At 37.0% G+C, this 21,094-nt stretch overlaps 1 protein-coding gene across 4 annotated transcripts in view; it reads left to right on the top strand.

Annotated features, from left to right (window-relative positions):
• Positions 1–21,094, top strand: part of ATP2C1 (ATPase secretory pathway Ca2+ transporting 1) — a 104,625-nt gene that overhangs the window by 15,396 nt on the left and 68,135 nt on the right. For all 4 annotated transcript variants that reach the window (XM_072971078.1, XM_072971057.1, XM_072971070.1 and 1 more), the window contains 2 exons: positions 18,322–18,432; positions 19,820–19,936. In XM_072971078.1, the coding sequence (XP_072827179.1) occupies positions 18,364–18,432; positions 19,820–19,936 (186 nt within the window). In that variant the 5' untranslated portion in view covers positions 18,322–18,363. The remainder of the gene's footprint in view (positions 1–18,321; positions 18,433–19,819; positions 19,937–21,094) is intronic.

The following is a 21,094-nucleotide window of genomic DNA, read 5'->3' as shown; positions in this document are numbered from 1 at the left end:
ATTGTTCTTTGGGTCCATGTTCTGGAACTTCAAATTTCAGTGTGGAAAGTAAGCATTTCACAGTGTCTTCCTTAGTTAAGGTTACTAATTCATTGTCAGAAACCTTAGTACCACAGGCAATAAGGAGGCAATGGTATCTCCCTGCACTTTGCCAAACCATAGAATCTTAGAGTTCGAGGGAATCAACTTCCCAACTGATATAAAATCACCAGTATTCACTTCTAGAACGTTTTTGGTGATTGGAAACTCTACTCTTCTGTCTGTTGAGGCTAATTCTGTCCTTAATCTCAGCAGACTGGTGCATTTCCTTTACCAGCCTTAAAATATTTGGAGGTGCTGTCATATCCTTTATTTGTTTAGAAACTTTTATTGAAATCCAATTAATGCTCATGCACTACCCTTCATAATTCTCCTCCCTAGACCAAGTATTCCTACTTTATTCCACTAATCTTCTTAAGACCTCATTTCCAGAAATGTCACCATATCATGCCACACTTGGGGACAGGCCCTAATGATGCTCTAAACTGAATATAGAATCCTCAGGGTGTGGTTGGGTCATACAGTACTCTGGGGCCATTACTCTCTTGGTTTAAAAGTTGCATTTCTCATAATACAATTTAAAATATTGTTTACCTTTTTTTTTAGCAGTATAGAGCCTTAGCATCTGATGCTTTAGTAGTTAGCTTTTGAGTTTTGGGTTTTGTATTTATCTCTATTAAGTGTTTATATATATATATATATGCATTTGTAAATGTTAAGAGTAGCTGATAAACTTGTCTGAATTATGAGGCAAGGTAGCCGCCCTTCTCCAGCTTTGAGTTGATACCATCTTGGATAAGTGTGTTGTTTAGGTATTTTGAGTTGTTGATAGACTGTTGAACAGGATAGGGCCTTATGGCACACCTAGTGGCACTGAGTTATTAATACTTTTGGCTCACCTAGCCAGAAACCTGCCCAAGTTAGCCCATGTGTTTCCTGTTTTTGTCATGTGACAGAATTTCGATAATGTTTTTTAGCATCAGAAGACTGCACAGTCTTAGTATTCTACCTTGTGAGAAATTCTCAGATACACATTGGTTTTAAATTGTCATTTTTTTTTTCCGTAATTTTCAAAAATTATTTCTGTATCTGTTCAGGATTTTTTGGGTGTGTATTGGGGTGGGGAGGATGAGAAGCTTCTTTGCACCAAGGTTGCTTTTAGTTAAAAAGAAGCTTTGTTCTTAGGTTTTTTTTAAACAGCTTTAGTGATGTATACATTCAGGTACAAATTAATCTACTTAAAGTGTACAAGTCAGTGGTTTTTTATATTACATCATTTTTTAAATTGTAAGATAAGTATAACAAAATTTTCTATTTTAACCATTTTAAGTGTACAATTCAGTGGCATTAAGTACACTTGTAATATAGTGCAACCATCACCACTGTCTGTTTCCAGAACTTTCCCACCCACAACTGATGCTTCGTGTTCCTATTCCCCACTCCTTCCAGCCACTGGTAGCCTCTAATGTACTTTTCTGTCTCTGAATTTGCTTATTTTAGGTACAGCATGTAAGTGGAATCATTTATCGTGACTGGCTTACTCCACTTAGCATAATGTATATTATATTGCAGTATACCTCAGAATTTCCTTCCTTTTTATGGCTGACTGATAAGGAGAGACTTCTGTTATTTTCCTATTTGTTTTCTATATGCTGTATAACTTTTTTGTCCCTTATTTCCTGCACTACTGCCTGTGTTTAGTTGATTTTTTTTTTTTTGTAGTGAAACATTTAAGTTCCTATCCTACTGCTTTTTGTGTATATTCTTTAACCATTTTCTTTGTGGCTACCATGAACATTGCATATAATATTCTAAAGTCACAACACTGTAGTTTGGATTTATACCAGTTTATCTTCAATGACATATACAAACTGCTTCTTTACATCTCCACCCTCCTTTCAGTTGTAGATGTATTCGAGGTAAATTTTTTTACATTGTGTGTTCAGGAACCTAATTAAAAAATATATTAGTGTCCTAAACCATGTACAAAACAAAATGTGAAGTTACAAACCAAAATTGAAATAACACTAACTTTTACACTCATAATTGCTTTAAAAAGTTTGTTAGTGTCCTCAATCATGTAGAAAACAAAATGGAATTATAAACCAAAGTTACAGCAGTCCCAGGTTTTATAATTTTCTATGTGTTTACCTTGACCGAGATCTTTATTTTTATATGGCTTCAGGTTACTGTCTAGTGTTTAATTTCAATCTATAGGACTCTAGCATTTCTTACAGGGCAAGTCTAGTGGTAATGAACTCCCTCAACTTGTTTTTCTAGGTGGGTCTTAATTTATCCCTCAATTTTTAAAGACTTTTTTCTAGGTACAGAATTCTTCATTGATTTTTTTTCTTTTAGCCCTTTAAATGTATCAGTCTTCTTTTCTTCTGGCCTTTGTAGTTTCTGATGAGAAATATGACTGTATTATTGATGATCCCTTGTGTGTGATGAATCGCTTCTCTCTTGCTCCTTTCAAGATTCTCTCTTTGTGTTGTCTTTTGCTTACAGTGTGTCTTGGTGTGGGTCTCTTTCAATTCATCCTATTTGGAGGTCATTTGTATTGATGTATTTAATCAAATTTGGGAAGTTTTGGGCCATTATGTCTTCAGATATTCTCCCTGTCCCTTTCTCTCTCTCTTTTCCTTCTGGGGCTCCCATAATGCATATGTTGATTTACTTGTTGTTGTCTCACAGGTTCTTGATGCTCTGTTCACTTCAATCTTTTTTCTTTCTGTTCCTCAGATTTTAAATTTCCATTGTCATATCTTCAAGTTTGCTGCTTCCTTCTGCCAGTTCAAATCAGCCTTTGAGTCCCCTTAATGACTTCTTAAATTTCAGTTATGGTACTTTTCAGCTCCAGGATTTCTTTCTGGTTTCTTTTTATGTTTTGTATCTTCTTACTCTTACTACTACCAGTTCTTTTTCTGTTATACCTCTTCTTCTGTTATACATGTATAAACTAATACTATGCTGAATCAGGAATTTTAGACTGCTTTTTAACTCAAAGCTTCAAAATAATAAAAACACCATATTTCTTTCAGATCTTTTAAGGACAAATAATTCATTTTTCAAAGGGAAAGTGCACTGTGAAAGTCTTGTAACTAGAAGTGTTTGTTCTTTACAGTTTAAGGCTAAAGCCATATGGTCTACAACTAAAAATTCATTCAGATTACTGATTCATGCCAAGTTACTTTTTGCCATTTTGGATTCAGTGGTATTATTTTGGACTGTCTTTAATTATACCTTAATGAAACAGTTGAAGATTTTTTTTTCTCTTTTTTATTGAAGTACAGTCAATTAAATGTGTCAATCTCTGGTGTACAGCACAATGTCCCAGTCTTGCATATACATACATATATTTGTTTTCATATTTTTTCCATTAAAGGTTATTACAAGATATTGAGCATAGTTCCCTGTACTATACAGAAGAAACTTTTTTAAAATCTATTTTTGTATATAGTGACTAACATTTGTAAATATCAAACTCCTAAATTTATCTCCTCCCACCCCCTTTCCCCAGTAACCATAAGATTGTTTACTATGTCTGAGAGTCTACTTATGTTTTGTAGAGTTCATAGTGTCCTTTTTTTTCTTTCTGATTCCACATATGAGCAATCTCACATGGTATTTTTCTTTCTCTTTCTGGCTTACTTCAGCTAGAATGACGATCTCCAGGTCCATCCATGTTGCTGCAGATGACATTAGTTTATTCTGTTTTATGGCAGAATGGTATTCCATTGTATAAATATACCACAACAAGAACTGAAGATTGAAGCAAGGAATTAAAAATATACATGTGAGTTGCTGATGAAGTGATATAAGATACATGTTACGCAGATAGATGTTGAGTAGTGAGTAGCAGGAGACTTTTGATTGCACTTTCACCTTTTACCTTCTCCAGGGCATATTTTCAATATGGAATACTCATTTCGATAGAAAGAAGCCCAATTATTCATAAACAAATGTAAGAACCATCCACATATTCCGCAGCTATTTATAATACAGAGAAAATAGATCATTAACATTTAAGTGAAAGCAGTTGGATCACTGAATCTTCCTTTGACTCTTTAGTTACTTTGGATGACAAGAGGGTTTTCCCCCCAGTGTAGATCAGGAAGGAGAAAGTTTAAGTATGAATTTATTGGAATTGATTAATTCTTGATTATAGGAGTATACAGTTTTTGTTTAGGGACATAATGTTAGGTGAAATGGTTAGGAAAGAAGTCTGCTGACTTACGCATTTGTCCTTTTAACAGTTACTGAGAACCAGATGTGTGCCAAGTATGGCCAGTGCTGGTTTGTGTGACCCACGGGTCTTGTAGCCGTTGAATTTACATTGTAGTGGAGGGATAAGGACATATTTGGACGAGCTGCGATAGCTAAGTGGGAACCTAGGGGGTGAGCAAATTAGTTCAGAGTTGGGAGGAGAAGTCAAGAGAAGTCCTGGGGAATGAATGAGGTCTGATGCTTAGCAGGGTGTGGAGCATGCAGGCTGGGCCAGGTCCCTCTTGTCTAGAGATAAGCTGCAGGCATTTCAGGCAGTGGGACTAAGTGACGGACTTCTTTCCCTGCATAGGCCACTTACCATGGTGTGGTTATGGACTTAAATTTTGGTAGCCATCTCTGTGGCTTCCTGAGTCAGTCCAGATTTAGTTGTCACTAAATAAATCTGTTATATATCTTACTAATAATAGGGGATAAATAATTTTTTAATAGAGCAGTATTATTAGGACACATAAAGCAAACTTATTTGTGTCAAGCAATGAAATATTTAAATACAGCTAATAGGATTCTTATGGTCTCCTATTAGGTAACATTCCTTTTAGAGATACTCATGGGTTGTGAGTGTTTAAAGTGAGGGAGGAACTATGATTTTCTTGGAAGTTAGAATGTGAGTATTTAATAGAGTTAATCAAAGCCTAGATTTGTATTTTTTATTTATTTATTTATTTATTTATTTATTTATTTATTTATTTATTTATTTATTTATTTGCTTTTCAAAACCATCGTGTATTACTTTGGTTTGGGAAAGAAACAGCTGATAGCAGTGCAGCAGAATTTAAGTCGCCTGGCTGATGAAGAATCTGTGGTGTGTTAACTTCTGTGTCACTTGATCCCTCAATTCTCTTTATCTTCCTGTTGTCCGTGTGCAAAAGTGGTGTTTTCTTCCCTGCTCTTTTTACTCATGTTGGGAATTGGTTTTTCTAAACACGACTCTTGTTAGTGAGTTCTGATTAGGGATTCGATCCCTAATGGTATCTTTGGAAGCAGCTAAGGTCACTGGTTAGCAGAAACAAAGTACTGAGTAGTGAATTCTGCAAAGAATAAACCAAACTACTTAGTAAAAGGGCTTTTTTGTTTTGTTTTTTGTTTGTTTTTTGTATTTAGACAGCAGATTTAAAATGTGAGCTTTTTTGGATTGGTTTGTTCATTTTATGTAAGACTTTAGTCTCGGTAGGATTACATATGGTTTACAATTGTATTCATCAGACAATAGTTAGGAATGAATGCCAGAGTCAATTTCTGAATCTTGCTTAAAGAGTACTGTGTGTGGAAAATTAAAATGAAACACTTCTGGTTTTATTTAATTCTATTGGACACTTAAAAAAACTACTAAAACTTGGGATCAGATGGATGATATTTGGCAAGAAAATCTATGATTTTTTAATGGCACTGTTGCAGAAAAAACTATAAATTTACCTTATAAAACACTGTAAGAAAGACTTTGTTCTTAAAGAAGTGTGTGTTATTGGAGTTTTTGGCAAGTTGGAGGTAATATGGCAAATATAGATAAACTTAAAAAGTGTCAGTGATCCTGTTCTTTACCCCTGCATATCATTTTGTCTTAAGATATGAACTACATTTGGGGGAGGGTATAGGTCAGCAGTAAAGTGCATGCCTAGCAAGCCCAAGGTCCTGGGTTCAATCCCCAGTACCTCCATTAAAAAAAAAAAAAAAGCCTAGTCCCTCTGCCAAAAAAAAAAAAAAAAAGTACACGGTGCTGTATGTCAGTCATATCTCAATAAAACTGGAAGAAAAAAAAAAGAAGTGAACAAATTTGCCAAATCATTTGTCTTTTTGGTTTCTGGCTTATTTCACTTGGCACGTTTTCACTGTTCATCCATGCTGTGTATGTGTCAGAACTTCATTTCTTTTTGTGGTTGAGTGATAATCCATTGTATTTTTATATGCCATACTTTGTTTATCCATTTATTTGTGGGTGGGTACTTGGGTTGTTTCCACCTTTTTGCTGATGTGAATAATACTGCATTGGACATTGGCATACAAATGTCTGAACCTCTGTTTTTAAATGTATTAAAAAATCATACAGATTCTCTGCCAAATGTCTGCCTTATAGTAGAATTACTGGATCATATTATTTTATGTTTAGCTTTTTGAGGAACCACCAAACTGTTTTCCATAGTAGCTGCACCATTTTACATTCCCACCAGCAACATACAAAAGTTTCAGTTTCTCTGTATCCTCACCAGTACTTCTTATTTTCTGTTTTTTCTTTTTTTAATTTAAAAAATTCTGGCCACCCTAGTATATATGAAGTAGTAGTCATTATGATTTGATTTGCATTTCTCTTGTGACTAATGATGTTAAACATCTTTTCCTGTGCTTATTAGCCATTTGTAAATATACAAATGGAGAAATGTCTGTCCTGGTCCTTTGACCATTTTCTAAACCATTGGATTTTGTTGTTGTTGTTGTTGTTGTTGTTGTTGTTGTTGTTGAGTTTGAGGAGTTCTTTATATATTCTGGATATTAAACCCTTACTGATAAATAATCTAATAATTTCTCCCATTCTGTAGGTTTTCTTTTCACTTGTTTGTTAATGTCTTCTGATGCACAAGTTTTAAGATTTGATGGAGTCCAGTTGATCTATTTTTTCTCTTTTTGTTTCTTGTGCTTTTGGTGTCATATTTAAGAATCCACTGTCAAGAATCCAAGGTCATAAAGATTTATCCTTGTGTTTTCTTCTAAGAGTTTTATGCTTTTAGTGTTTATATTTATGTAGTCAATCCATTTTGAGCTATTACTTGCGTATTGTGTGAGGTAGGGTTACATCACTGAATTTTGTAGCTGTGGGTAAGATGTTTACCTTCAAAGATTCTCTGTTGTGAAGTTTGGCGGAACTTACTTTCTAAGCCCTACCTTGTGCAATATTTAGTCATCATGCCCTTAGTTATTGAGTAGTAGATAGTTCATGAAACTGGACATTTTTAGCTCTTAAACTATATTCTTAATATTGAGTCTTCAAGAATGATTCAGAATACAGAGACAAGATTGATAAATTTTATTACATAAAAACAATTTTTTTTTGCATGGCAAAAACCATACAGTCAAGACAGCGGACAGACTAGAAGAAAATATCTGTAACATACCAGGGTAAAGAAAGGACCAAGATCTCTAATATGTAAATAACTCTTAAAAACTGAGAAAGTAAAATACAGTAACCTGACAGAAAAATGATCAAAATACATTAAAGATGACCACTCCCAAAATATCAAAACGGTCCCTAAACACAGGAAATGATTTCAAACTCATCATTAGAGAAATGGAAATTAAAATACACCTAGATGCAATTTTTAGTAGACAGAAATTAAAGTATAGCAATCAGTCCTGCTGGTGAGGCCGTGAGGAAGCAGACACGTCCACTCCTGGTGAGGCAAACTGGTCCAGCCCTTTTTGAGAGTTTGGTGGTATCCAGCACAGCCCTGCATGTGCATTTGCCTTTTGACCTGTCAGTTTCAGTTGTAGGAATTTTCCCTGAAGGCACAGCTTCAAAAATATGAAACTGCATATGCAGGGTTATTGATGGGCCAGTTTTTGCAGTCTCTTACATAGAGTGGTCGAATAAACTGTGGTGTTGGTGTTGTATATGTATATAACAGAATGCTATACAGCCGTAAAAAGAATGAGGAAGATATCTGCACCAAACTCTGAACAGTGAGGACCAATTCTCAATTATGTGAGAAAGAGTATCTGTAGGCTATGTTACTCTAAACCAAAAAAAGGGAAAAAGAAAATACGCATGCGTATGCTCGTTTGCGCAGAAGGAAACGCAGGAAAGGTACACTAGCAACGGGATGGGCTATATGAAGAGGGTAGGGTAGGGAGAGGTTGAAAGAATGGGGAGGGCTTGACCCATCTCTGATGTTACTTGTTTTGAGTAGCTTTAACTATTAGAATGAAGTTAATGTCTCATATACTCAAACAAAATTAACAAGGATGGGGGAGAGGACGGGGTAAAAAAATACTCCCCAAATCCCAAATGGAATAATGCAAGCAGAAACAAGTGAACCTAACTGTATTTCAAATGAATGACATAACCACATTGAAGGGTGGGCATGGGAAGAAATAACCTAAGTAATTTAGGAATGTAGGATTTTGACTGTAAAAGGCTATTGACAAAATAACTAAACAGACCTAAGACTAAAGACAAAAAGAACTGTACACAAATACTGTACTCTAGGTAGATTTTTTTTTGCTTCACACTGGTGTGGTTCATACTCTAAAACTACTCTGTGTATTCTACGTTACAGCAAATAAATATATACAATGATAATGAAAGTCAGGTTTTTCACTGTAAGAGAAAAGTGTTACAGATAAAGAAAGGGAAAAGGCTGAATGAACTTCTGTAGAGTTAGATTGGCATTGGCAGCTTCAGTGTGGACTCACGGTTTTTAACATATTTACAGGTAGGTATAAAATACAGATATGTGTTTGTGTGTGTGTATATATATATATAATATACATATATATTCCTATATATTCCTTAACTCAGTCTGTTGTGAAGGCCTTAGAGCCATGACACTTCTGAATATTTGTCAATGAAAGGAACTAAGGCTCTGGAGAAATGGCTAATTCTGATGAGAGGGCAGGGGAAATACAAAGATAAGCTTGCAACATCTTTTGGTGCCAGAAATTAAGGAAGTACTCAAAAACTGGTGAGAACATGTCAAAAGGACATAGGAGACAGCCTGTTCAAGGCTCCCCACTGGCCACAACTAGGACAATTTGAGCAACAAAATGAGTAATAATGGATTTATAACCCACTGAATCTGTGATATAAAAAATGAAAACACACACACACATAAATGGGAAAGAAGGGAAAGTTCTTCCTTACAGTAGGATTCCACTTAATACATACAGACAAAATGATGAAATTAGAAAATGTGGTAGCCACCACAGTAATGTTTCAATGTTTCAGGCAAGAGTTACATAGCCAACAAAAGTGTAAGGTACAGGATATTTTACTTAGTTTCAAAATCTCCCCCTACAAGACACTGACTGTATATAAAGGGAAAATAGTAACTTAATAGGAAATCGTGCAGATACCACTTCAGCCAGGTGATCAAAATTAGCGTCACTGTTAATGGGACAGACAGCACTCTATTACTCAGCTTAGGCTGCTAAAACAGAATACCATAGACTAGCTGACTGTACAGAAATGTATTTTCTCATGGTTCTAGAGACGAAGTCTAAAATCTAGGTGTTGGCAGGGTTGGGTTCTGATGAGTGAGGCCTCTTGGCGGCAGGCAGCTGCTTTCTCACTGATTCCTCATATGGCCCTTCTCTGCGTGCACCTGCTTCTGGTCTTCCTTGTCTTATAAGGACACCAGTCCTTTTGGATTAGGGCCCCGCCCTTATGACTTTATTTAACCTTAATTGCCTCCTTGAAGGGTCTATCTCAAATACAGTCACATTGTGGGGGTTAGGGTTTCAACATGTGACTTCTGGGGAGACGAATCTGTTGAAGAAACATCATATGCCTCTTGATATGTTTTGAGGAAAATACAGCATTACTTCTGTGGTATTTCCCTTTCCTCCAAATATATCACCTTGTGTCTATTTAAAAAAAAATCAGACAAACCCAACTTATAGTTTGTAGAGTAAGGATATTCTACAGAAAACCTACTTGTACTTTTCCAAAGCATCAAGGTCATGAAAGACAGAAAGGATGGGGAACTATTCCATATTTAAGGAGACTGAACAGATAACAGTTAAATGCAACAGTGATCTCAGATTGTTTTTTGTGGGGGGGAGTTTGTTTGAATCAAGATTGAAATAAGGCCTACACAGTGTAATTGGTTGACATATCTTTTAAATATCTTTTAGTCTTGAAATGTATCCTCTTTTCTTTTCTTATAGTTTGTTGGCAGAATCAGGTTGCTTGTTCTATAGACTTTCCCACAGCCTGGAATATGCTGAGTATATTCTTTTGAGGTAATTTAATGTGCTTCCCTGTCTCCTGTATTTCCTTAAATTGGTGGATGGGTTAAGAGCACTCGCTGTATGTTATCACTTCGGAAGATCTAAAAAAAGACCTATCCATGGTACCCACCCATCCTTGGGACCCACTATTCCTGTGGATTCTGATTTACTTGATCTGGAGTTCTGTCTGTAGGAATTTTTAAAAGCTCCCTAGGTGATTTTAATATAGAGTTGGGGTTGAGAACCATTGCTTTAGACCTAGTTATCACTGGTCAGATTCAGCTTTAACTTTTTTGCCAACAGTACCTCATAGAACCTGTGTTCTTAATAAACACCTCACTTATTAATAAGACCTGCCCAGTTGGAAACCCTTGCCAGCTTCCGCTGTGCTCCGTGCCATTAGTCTCTCCTTGGAGAGCTTCATCAGGGTCAGACTGACTTCTCCCGCTTGCATGGCTATGGTGTCTGGCTATTGGAAACCTTAATCTCAGCACTTTAAAAGGTGAAATGCATGGACTTCCCTAGTCCTTGTAGAAGATAGACTAAATTCTTGGATGACTAAATAAACTCATTTTCTGATCAGTTCTGTCACCTTTTTGTACGTTCAGTGAGAGAGCATTTAAAAGGTATAGGTATGTGTCAGGATAACGCTATTCTGTTGCTCTGTAATTGTCCATTCAGACAAAATCCCAGTATTTTCTTTTTTTCTAATAATACTTCTGATGCTGTGTATTACTAAGAACTTTGCAGAGGGTACGACTATGACAGAATCTGGTCGTACTCTTGTGAAGACCTCGAGTGGGGGCGAGGGGAATGCACAGATGTTACATCATGAGTGTTACCTTAGGGAAAGGGAGCCAGTATTTGAGTCCCCACCATACGCTAGGCACTGTGCCACACACTTTTATAAATGCTGTTTCTTTTAGGTCTTGTTGAAATGATTATCCTGATTTTCCACTGAGAAAAAGGATACAGAGAAGTTAAGTAATGTGTTCTGAGACACACAGATGTCAGGACATAAAATTGGGATTATAAATTGGGATCCTGTCAAGTCTGACCTTTATTAGAGCAGCGGTCCCTGGACCAGCAGCATCAACATTCTCTGAGAACTTGTTAGAAATATACTTTTTGGGACCTACTCAGGACCTGCTGATTCAGAAACTCTGGGGCTGGGGCCCAGTAACCTGTATTTTAACAAGCCTTCCAGGTGGTTCTGATGTTCACTAGTAATCTTTCTGATAATTAGCATCTTTCTGTTTACTTGCAAGTGAACCCCTTGGAAAATTTTTATAGTCAAGAGTTGACCTGAAACTAGCAAATTTGAGAATCACTATACTGGAATGTTTCATCCCCTTTCCTAGCCCCCCTTTTTAAGCTGTAAAACTCTTTGTTTAAATGCTAGGGTTTTTCCCCCTGGAGCTAAAATATAAAACACAAAAAAGCAACTGTTGTATTTGAAGTTGGGTGGGCCATGGAACCTTGGCCGGTCTCTGAAGGGGATGTTGGGTGTGATACCCGCTGCACTCTATTGTTATCCCCACCCCACTGCCCCACCCCCAGCTGAGTATGGTACGGTGTGGATATAAATGCACTTATACAGGGTTACGAAAACACTGGCTGCTTTGTTCTCAACCAAAAGATCAGTTAAAGAAACTTGGAGTCATTTGGTTATCTTTGGGACCAAAATCACTGCTTCTAATGATAGTCTCATGGGCCTTTCTACAAATATGACCACAGGTAGGTACCAAAAGTGCAGATGCTGCCTTCTACCTGGAGTCTTTTACGTCCGTAAGCTTGTCTTTGTCAGTAATTATAAGCACATCTAGATCGAATTATTTAATGTCATTCACTTGTGGCTTTAATCAACAAGCAGTTGCCCCTTAAATTGAGCAGGTCTGCTTGACTTCTGTAAATCACAGTGAACCTGCAGTTCTTGGAACTGCTGTCATCAGTATTGTCTTGTTGGAACTGCTTTGTCACTGTTGTTTTCTTCTGCCTGTGTGTGTCTTTTTCACATTTATATGATGGCATTGTATGGTTTGACCCTTAGACTTACCAGAATAATAACCCTGCTTTCCTGTGCTGTAGCTTATTAAAGAACTGTGGACAAGCACCTGCTCCTTTTTTTTTTTAATTGAAGTACAGTCAGTTACAACGTGTCAGTTTCTGGTGTGCAGCACACTGTCCTAGTCATGCATATACAAACATGTATTTGTTTTTGTATTCTTTTTCATTATAGGTTACTGTAAGAAATTGAATATAGTTCCCTGTGCTATACTCCTAGTTCTTTCAAGTTTAATACCTGGCACACTTGATTTTCTTTGGCTTTAGAGATCTTTCTGATTACTTGCAAGTGAAACTTGGAAAAATTTATTGTCAAAGAGTTGACCTGGAAACTTTTAATAACTCTTATTTTAATACTTCTGAACTTTACAGAGATGAGGTGTTCTCAGTTTTCCCACATAGCTAGACTTCTGTTGGGTAATTTGGGCTACCTTTGCTGCCTTGCTGTTAAAAATCAGATTTCTGTCCATGTGCTGACTGAAGTGACAAACTTTGTAAAACTAGTTTTTCCCCAGGGGTGGCGTGTTAGCTTTTGGTGGTGGCTCGTTTTAGAGGGTATTTACCTTTAAAAAATAAAACATTCTACTGTTTGTATTTAATCTAACTATGCCTTTCAGCCCTATCCTCTAGACCAGTGATTATTCACTTTGGCTGTACATGAGACCCACTCTGGGTAGCTTTTAAAAATGAGTGTTCTGGCTTCACCCCAGACTCACAGAGTCCCACTCCCCAGTGATGGGGGCCCTGGACACTTGGGTTAAAACAAGAGAAGAGCCCTGTCTTAGTCTGCCCTGGCTGCTGTAGCAGAACATTATGTAGTAGGTTTGTGACAGAGCCTTACGTATATAGGACTCATTTAACTGAATTATTTACACATCTTAAATACCTGAAATTTTCTGCAGTTTTTAAATGCATCCAATTAAAAACTTTATGGCTTGTCTTATTGTCTGGGTAGATGTGGGTCATTTAGTAGAGGTAGAAGTACATAATAAAACAGTTCTTTCATTTTAGCCAGATTGGTCTGGTCACATACAAGTTAAATTTCCATTGCTATGGCTTTTCGTAGTGCTCACCTCTTGTTTGGAACATTCCCTTGGCATATCTTAGCCATTCTCTGGCATCCTTTCTTCATGACTTAGCTCGGGGAGTTTTCCGTGAAACCTGGGACAGTGGACAATACATTCCTGTGAAAACATGTGAAAGACATATTGTCTCTTAAAATGGTTTGCTTTCAGATGGTTAATTAAGATGGTTAACTTCAATTAAACTTAATGTGATCTTACTTGTATTTTATAATTCTCAAAAGTGAAGCATTACTAAATCCCTCACAGATTGTTTTTAGGCTGAAATATTTGCACAATAGCATAATAATGATATGTAGTCGCTCAGCCGAGCTTTTCCGTAGCGGCAGCACCTTTTAGCAGTTTCACCAACAGTGTATAGAGGTTCCAGTTTCTCTGCCTTCTCACCAGTGCTTGTTACCATCTGTCTTTAAACATGTATTTTCTTCATGACGTTGAGGGTCTTCTCTTGTGCCTATTGCTCATTTGTATATCTTCTCTGTGGGAGTGTATTCATTTTTTATTTGGGTTATTTGTCCTTTTACTATTGAATGGTAAAAGTTTATACATTGTAGGTATAAGCCCCTTATCAAATAAATGACTTACAAATATTTTCTCCCACTCTGGGTTGTCTTTTTCACTTTCTTGATGGTGTCCTTTGCAGCACAAAATTTTAAAATTTTGATGATGTTCAATCTTTTTTCTTTTGTTTCTTATACTTTTGGTGTCATGTCTAGGACACCATGGTCAAGAAGATTTAAGCCCATATCTTCTTCTAAGAGTTTTATAGTTTAAACGCTTACATTTATCTCTTTGATCCATTTTTAGTTAATTTTTATATATGTTGTGAGGGAGCGGTACAGCTTTATTCTTTTTTGTGTGGTTATCCAGTTTCCCAGCACCATTTGTTGAAGAGTCTCCCAGTATTCTTTACCATGGTGAATAGCGTTGCTGTCCAGCCTGTAAAACAAGCTAGAAATCTAGTGTAATTCTTGATGTGTGTACCTAGTTGATCATCACATCCTGTCATTTTTGCCTCAACTTCTATGCCTGCACCCTGTCACCTGTCCAAGCCACACCTAGCTGTTGTTCAGACTTATGGAATAGTGTCAGTAGTGTCTAAAAGTGTATTCTCACCACTTTTACCCTCTGCTCCTTTTATTTGCCAACCTGTGGCTATATTTATTATTAATTTTTTTAGACCACGGTTCAGAGTCTTCCTTTTACTCTTAGGATCAATACAGAAATTCTACAGTGTGGCGCCTAGGGCCCTGTGGTATCGCCCCTACTTCTTTAGTCTGTTTTTGCTTTATATGTCGTCTTGGTTTCTTCAATGCAGATACTTGTCAGAGTGTTTCCATATGTTGCCTCTACCACAGCTACCAGCATGCCTGCATCTTGCCTGTGTCCCTCTGCCTTCCCACCTGCAGCTATGAATGAACTGTCCATCCCTTATCTAAGGCCAGCCGTTCTGCAGTAGGCCAGATTCCACTCCCCTCACTGTATTAGTTGTCCTGTCTGTCTTCTGTTATTAGTTATCATTCTAATCAACATACAAGCATGCTGTTATTTCTTCCATCTTAAAAAAACAAAACAAAACTCCACCTCTTGATCCTACATTCCATGCTGGTTATAATCCCATTTCCCTGCTCCTCTTTTATGTTGGAATGGGAAAGCATGATTTATACTTACAGCCTCTACCTTCTCTTCTGTTTTCTCTGAACCCACCTCTGTCTGATTTTTGGCCTCCATTATTCAACCACATTGAATCTCCTCTTTATCTCTGTGTCACCAAGTCCTGTGAGCAGTTCTCAGTCCTTATCTGAACTTTTCAGTGACATTTGGCCCAGCCCTTTCCAGCCTCCTTGAAATACTTGCCTCCCATGGCTTCTCTTCTGGTTCTCCTTTTACCTCCGTGGTTGCTCCTTCTTGGTCTTTTCTCTTTGTTACTGCTTACCTTGGATCTCTGTATGTTAGGAGGATGCTCCAGTAGCCTGCAGAACTCTGCCCTTTCTTCTGTGCTAAGGTAGGTGTTCATGCTCACGTTCAGTACCATTTTATGTGCTCATGACACACAAGCTGGCTTTAATCTGGACCTCTCCTGTGTGCACACATGCCCACCTACCTCCTGCACTGTCCTGCCTAGATGTCTACCAGCTAGTTCCTTTGCTGCTTTCAGGTCTCTGTCCAAATGTCACCTTACTAGAGAGGTCGCCTTGCCCACCCACCTCCCTCCCCCCTATATAAAATGAAGCACATCCCCTCCCCCCCCACTTATCCTTCTTTTCATAATTGTTTTCTGAAACATTTATTGTATCACACATTCCTTATTGGTATGTGGCTCCATGAGGTTAGAGTTCTTACCTGTGTGGTAACTTTTGTGTCCCTGGTACCGAGAACAGTGTCTGGTACACAACGAGCATTGATTACGCGTCGGAAGACTGAATACGTGAGGGAATCAGTGCCAACCTTCTTTCAGTACTTCATTCTGGCCATACTCCCCTTCCATGGGAGCTTTGCGCATTCAGTTCCCTCTGTTCTTCCATCCCTTTTCGTAGGGATTTCTTGTCTTTCACTTCTGTAAGCATACTTCCTCCTGATGGCAGGCTCCCATACCCACGGACTTCTGCTTCCTGGCAACAGTCATTCCAGTTTCCATTTATTTGTTAAGATCTGTTTCCTGTTTCCCTCTAGCTACCCCTCACCCCTGTTTTGCTCATTGTTAAATCCTGAGGGGCTAGCACAGAGTAGGACTCTCAGTAAATGCTGGTGTTGAAAGACTGAATGAACAAATTAAAATATTCTTACGATCCATATAACTAACAACTCAATTGAGTTGATAAATCTCTGTAACATTTCTCGAAAAGAAAATAGGATTAAAATGTAATAATTTCCATAATTTTAAGTTGACAGAATCTAGTTAGCATAAATACAGTTAACATCACTGCCTTTGGCCAACAATTTACTGTGCTGTGTCCTGCCTCCATTGTAGAAACCCCTTCAGTGAAATCGATCCTTCTGGTAGATGGGCTCTGCCTCCCCTCTGGCTCCCAGCACTCTTCATTCTAAGTCCCGAAGTTGGTCCTTCGGTTTGGGGGTTACCCTCTTTCCCATGGCAGCCCTTCGTATATTTAGAGAGTAATCCTTCCCTTTCTGTGTCGGATCCTTTATTAAATGAAATGGTGTCACTTCCTTCTGCTGAGATTTTTGAGCGCCTCTGGGCCCATGGAATGCTCCTGACGGACTGTATGTAAAGTGTGTTCCAACATAGACCCTGTCTGTGTACCAACTACCAAAGGATTACTTAAAAAAGATTTCACGAGTAAGGCTCTTGTCCTGCATATTGGATGCTAGAGATGGGAATTTCCAGTATATTAATGATAGAAAAGTGTGCTTAATAGAATTATTGCAAATCTAGCTTTACTAACTTGATTAGTAATTTAGTTCTGTATTGAGCTCATTATACTACTGAATATGTACATATAAATATTAAATAGTTTGGGGAGAAAATGGCTATTTGAGTGCTTATTATTGGTGAGTCAAATGCTGTATTAATGGGTGTAGTCCCCAGATAGCTTCAGGCACTGTTTATCCTCATGTTATATATGAAGAAAGTGAGGGTCGAGAACCTTGGAAATAAGATTTTCTTAGTCCCTTTATCACTGCAGGCAGTGTAAACATATTTGATCCCTCGTAATTTTTCTTTATGATCTCACAAGATAAAATAACCATGTCAAGAACAATCATCTGTTTCCAATTTCCTCAGAATTTTGGTTACTAATATTTTCTCATTAAAAGAAAAATACTCTTTTTTTCTTTAATATACTTAAATATTTAACAATACTTTTTTTCCATAGTTATTTACAATTTTATGGAGTAAGTACAAAGATTTTTTTTTAATGGATATAGGCCTCTACAGTGACAGACACTTTAATAATAATAGAAACTTAAATTATTATTTTTTGACCTTATTTATTGTTTTAAAGAAATGTTGCCTCAAAAAAATTTTAGGGGAATATTTTATCCTGAAAATGTTTATTATTCAAGGTTGAGAACATTTCACCTGAGACTTTAAAGATTTGTATCTTGGCAGTAAGATGACCACTTCAGTTTCAGTATTGTTTAAATCAGTGGATGTGTGGCAACTGAAGTGTTTTCTTCTCTGAAGTTTCTGTGGAGCACTTTTGTCTCGCATTCTTTTACTTTTCCAAAACTTTTTGTCTATAAAGAATCTCACCGTAGAACCTAAGACGAGTATGGATTGGGGATTTATTTCCAGAAGTGTATTAAACGCTTTTCTGCAGACAGTTACTTATGAAGCTGCACTGAGAAGGCACCATGGTTTCCACCTTTTCTATGACTTACTCTGCTCTCTCACAGCCCCTGCACTCACCTGTGTCCTCCACTGGTCCAGGCTCTCTGGGGAGTAGGTCTGTAAGCCTGACTTTCTGTCAGGGTGCTTGGTGCTTCAGTAAAGGGGCCTGGTGTCCTTCCTGGATAGTTGAGAAATGAGCTAATACCAGGAGTAGTTAAGATGGAGGAAGCTTAGCTGTTCTTGTCGTGTTAAACATAATGAGTTCAGAGGATTATGACTGCGTGTAATCACCAGGCTCTGCTAGACAGGACGTCTAGCAGGACAGGACATTTTTACTCATTACATTGGTGTAGAAGTAGCATCTTTTATTTAATGTGAAAATTATTTTGTGTTCTGGCTGGCACTGGTGACTTAACTTTTACAATGTGCTTCCTGGGATAGCCAATAGTTAGTGTAAAATTATCTTATTAGGACTAGATACTCATTATTAGTCTGAAAATACTTGTTTTCTAACTGTGAAAACAAGTTTCTGGGAACATTTGGACTTGCATTGTTTTTCTAGACTGCATTAGAATTGTTTGATCTATTCAAATATTTTCCTTTGGTTTTATTTCCTAGGTTGCACGTTTTCAAAAAATTCCTAATACTGAAAATGAGACAATGATTCCTGTATTGACATCAAAAAAAGCAAGTGAATTACCAGTGAGTGAAGTTGCAAGCATTCTCCAAGTAAGTGCTTGGTGGGGAGGAAGGTGGTAGATAGTAAAATAAGTCACGTAGACTCTACAGGTAAGTGCCGTCTAATAGAATTTTCTGTGATGAGAGAAATACTCTGTTCTGCACCGTCTAGTGCAGTGGCCACTAGTTAAACATGATGATTGAGTACTTGAAATACAGATAGTTCAGGGGAGGAACTGAATTTAATTTGTATTCATGAACATTTAAATAGCTGCATGTGGCTGATTGGTCGGTGCAGCTCTAGATTAATAGCATTGCTCGCACGGCTGGTGTGCATGAGCCTTTGTGTTAGGAAAGAAATCAGTTATTTATATAAGTAGAGTTAGTTTATCTTTGCTTTCTAAAGTAAAGTAAAAGCCAGGTACAAGTTCAGAACTGCAAATAAACCTTACTTATGTAATTTAATCCCTTCCTAGTTTTAAAAAGCACAATCTAATGAAGCATGAAGAAAAGAGTATTTTTTAATTTTTCCTTCAGAACTCACATATATTAACGATGGCATTAAACACATTGGATGTCCTTTTTTTTGAGGCTTTTTGGGGGAGGGCTGTATTTATGTTCTGTTTTAAAACCATTAACTTTAAATATACTTAATTGTTGCAAGATTCTGTTATTGAACTCTGTTATAAAGCTTTTGGCCACATAAACTAATTTTTTTAGAGATGCATGTAATTTCATTCTTTAATGGTAGTTAAAATAATAAATCATGAGAGACAGTGACTAAAGAACGTAGGTGGTGTTCACAAAGCAGAAACTGTCCCAAGAACCAGTTCATCCTAACTTCATTATTTTGAGTAATTTAGGAACCACAAATTTTTTGCCTGGCATAATAATACAGCCCAAGAGCAAATGGCAATACCAATCTCAGAGAACAAGAAAGATACAGATCTTTTGGAGAAACTAAGTTTAGAAAACAGCAGAACAACAGTGAAAACAAAGAAAACTAGTTAAAATGTACTGATATTTTGCTTTCTATACGTCGTGTTGCTGGTTTGTGTTATTCCTCTGTCCCTGTAGAAAATTTTTTTTTTTAATTAAACTATCTTGTTGCTTACATTAAAAAAAATTATTGAGGTGTAATTTACATAAAATGTAGTGTACCCATATTAAATGTACAGCTTGTATTTTGACAAATGTAACCATTACCACAACTAAGATACAGAAAATTGTCATCACTCCAAAAGTCTCCACACGTTTCTTTGCAGTGAGCCCTCCCAGGGCCTCTGGCCCCAGGCAGCCACTGATGTGCTGCTCTCACCCTGGAGTGGTTTGACTGCTGTAGAAGTTCCTGTAAATGTGATTGTACAATGTGTACTTTTTTTTTCCTTTTTGTTCTCTGCTAATGTTTTCAGTAACTTTTATTTGTAAAATCTAATAGGCTGATCTTCAGAATGGTCTAAACAAATGTGAAGTAAGTCATAGGAGAGCCTTCCATGGCTGGAATGAGTTTGATATCAGTGAGGATGAGCCCCTGTGGAAGAAGTATATTTCTCAGGTGAGATGCCTTTATTTCCTCCTGCTGTGTATTTTACATGTCTTTTTGTTAATGTAGGTGTTTATTACTTTTGTGAAGTTATTTATGGAGAAAGAAAGTAATTTTTAAAAAGTATTTCTTACCTAAATTTTTTTGTTTGTTAGAATTTACTGTCAGGTTGGAATTTTATTGTTCGAATCTTTAAGGGCTTGTGGATGTATCACATGGATGTGATGTAGTTTCCTTTGCAGGCGTCTAACTTACACAATTTTAATTATAGGAATGCTATTATTTTTTAAAGTAATATGGCTAGCTTAGAAAATTGGTAGAAGTAAGTTAGGTACTTTGAATCCAGACTGCCTGGGTACAAGTCCCACCTTTCTTTCTTACTAACTGTGTGCTCTTTATTGTCCTCTGAGCCTTATCTGTAAAAGGGGGTTAATAATCTTAGGAGATTTAAGCTATCAATAGATGATACCTATTTTTAATTGTATTTCATCAATATCCTAGTCTTTTCAGAAAGATTTACTGTAGGATTTTTCTTATCTTGATAACAGGTATGTTAATGTGAAAAGCTGTAAGACTCCTTCGGTTAGTTTTCAACTTGTAGGGCTAGTTTGCTAGACAAATAAATTCTTTTTTAGTAAAGAAACTTTATAATGCCTTCTAACCTGCAGGTTCTTTTTCAAAAAAGACTTGTGTTTAACTTTTCTGAAGGGTTTTGCCCGTTAATGAGCCAGAATTTACCAGTTTTAACTTCATTAAATGAGTTTTTTTAAAGTAGAAAAATAGAGTTGTTAAAGAAGAACCTTGCATCTGTCTTGTTTTCATGGATTATTTTATATGCATATCTGTGTTCTCATATTTACCAGATTTCCACATTACCTAAAATTTCAAAAGGTTTACTCTGGATTTACAAATGACAGTGATTTGATTTACACTAGGCAGGGTGACTTAATATTTTGCTTTCTTGATTCTGTTTCATAGCTAGAGTACCTGAGTCATGGGTTGCTGTGAGAATGAGATGAAACAGTGCCTGTAACGCAGTTAAGCTAGCACAGCAGTAATTGACAGTAAATACCAAGTGTTAGTCACAGAGCACTGGGCGACTCTTCCTCCCTGCAGAGAACACTGGACTTGTTGATCTGCAGACACATGTCTGGGACGCGGCCATCTGTC

Source organism: Vicugna pacos, chromosome 1 (genome assembly GCF_048564905.1).
Source record: "Vicugna pacos chromosome 1, VicPac4, whole genome shotgun sequence".
NCBI lineage: Eukaryota > Metazoa > Chordata > Mammalia > Artiodactyla > Camelidae > Vicugna > Vicugna pacos.
This window is presented reverse-complemented; position numbering and strand designations above follow the sequence as displayed.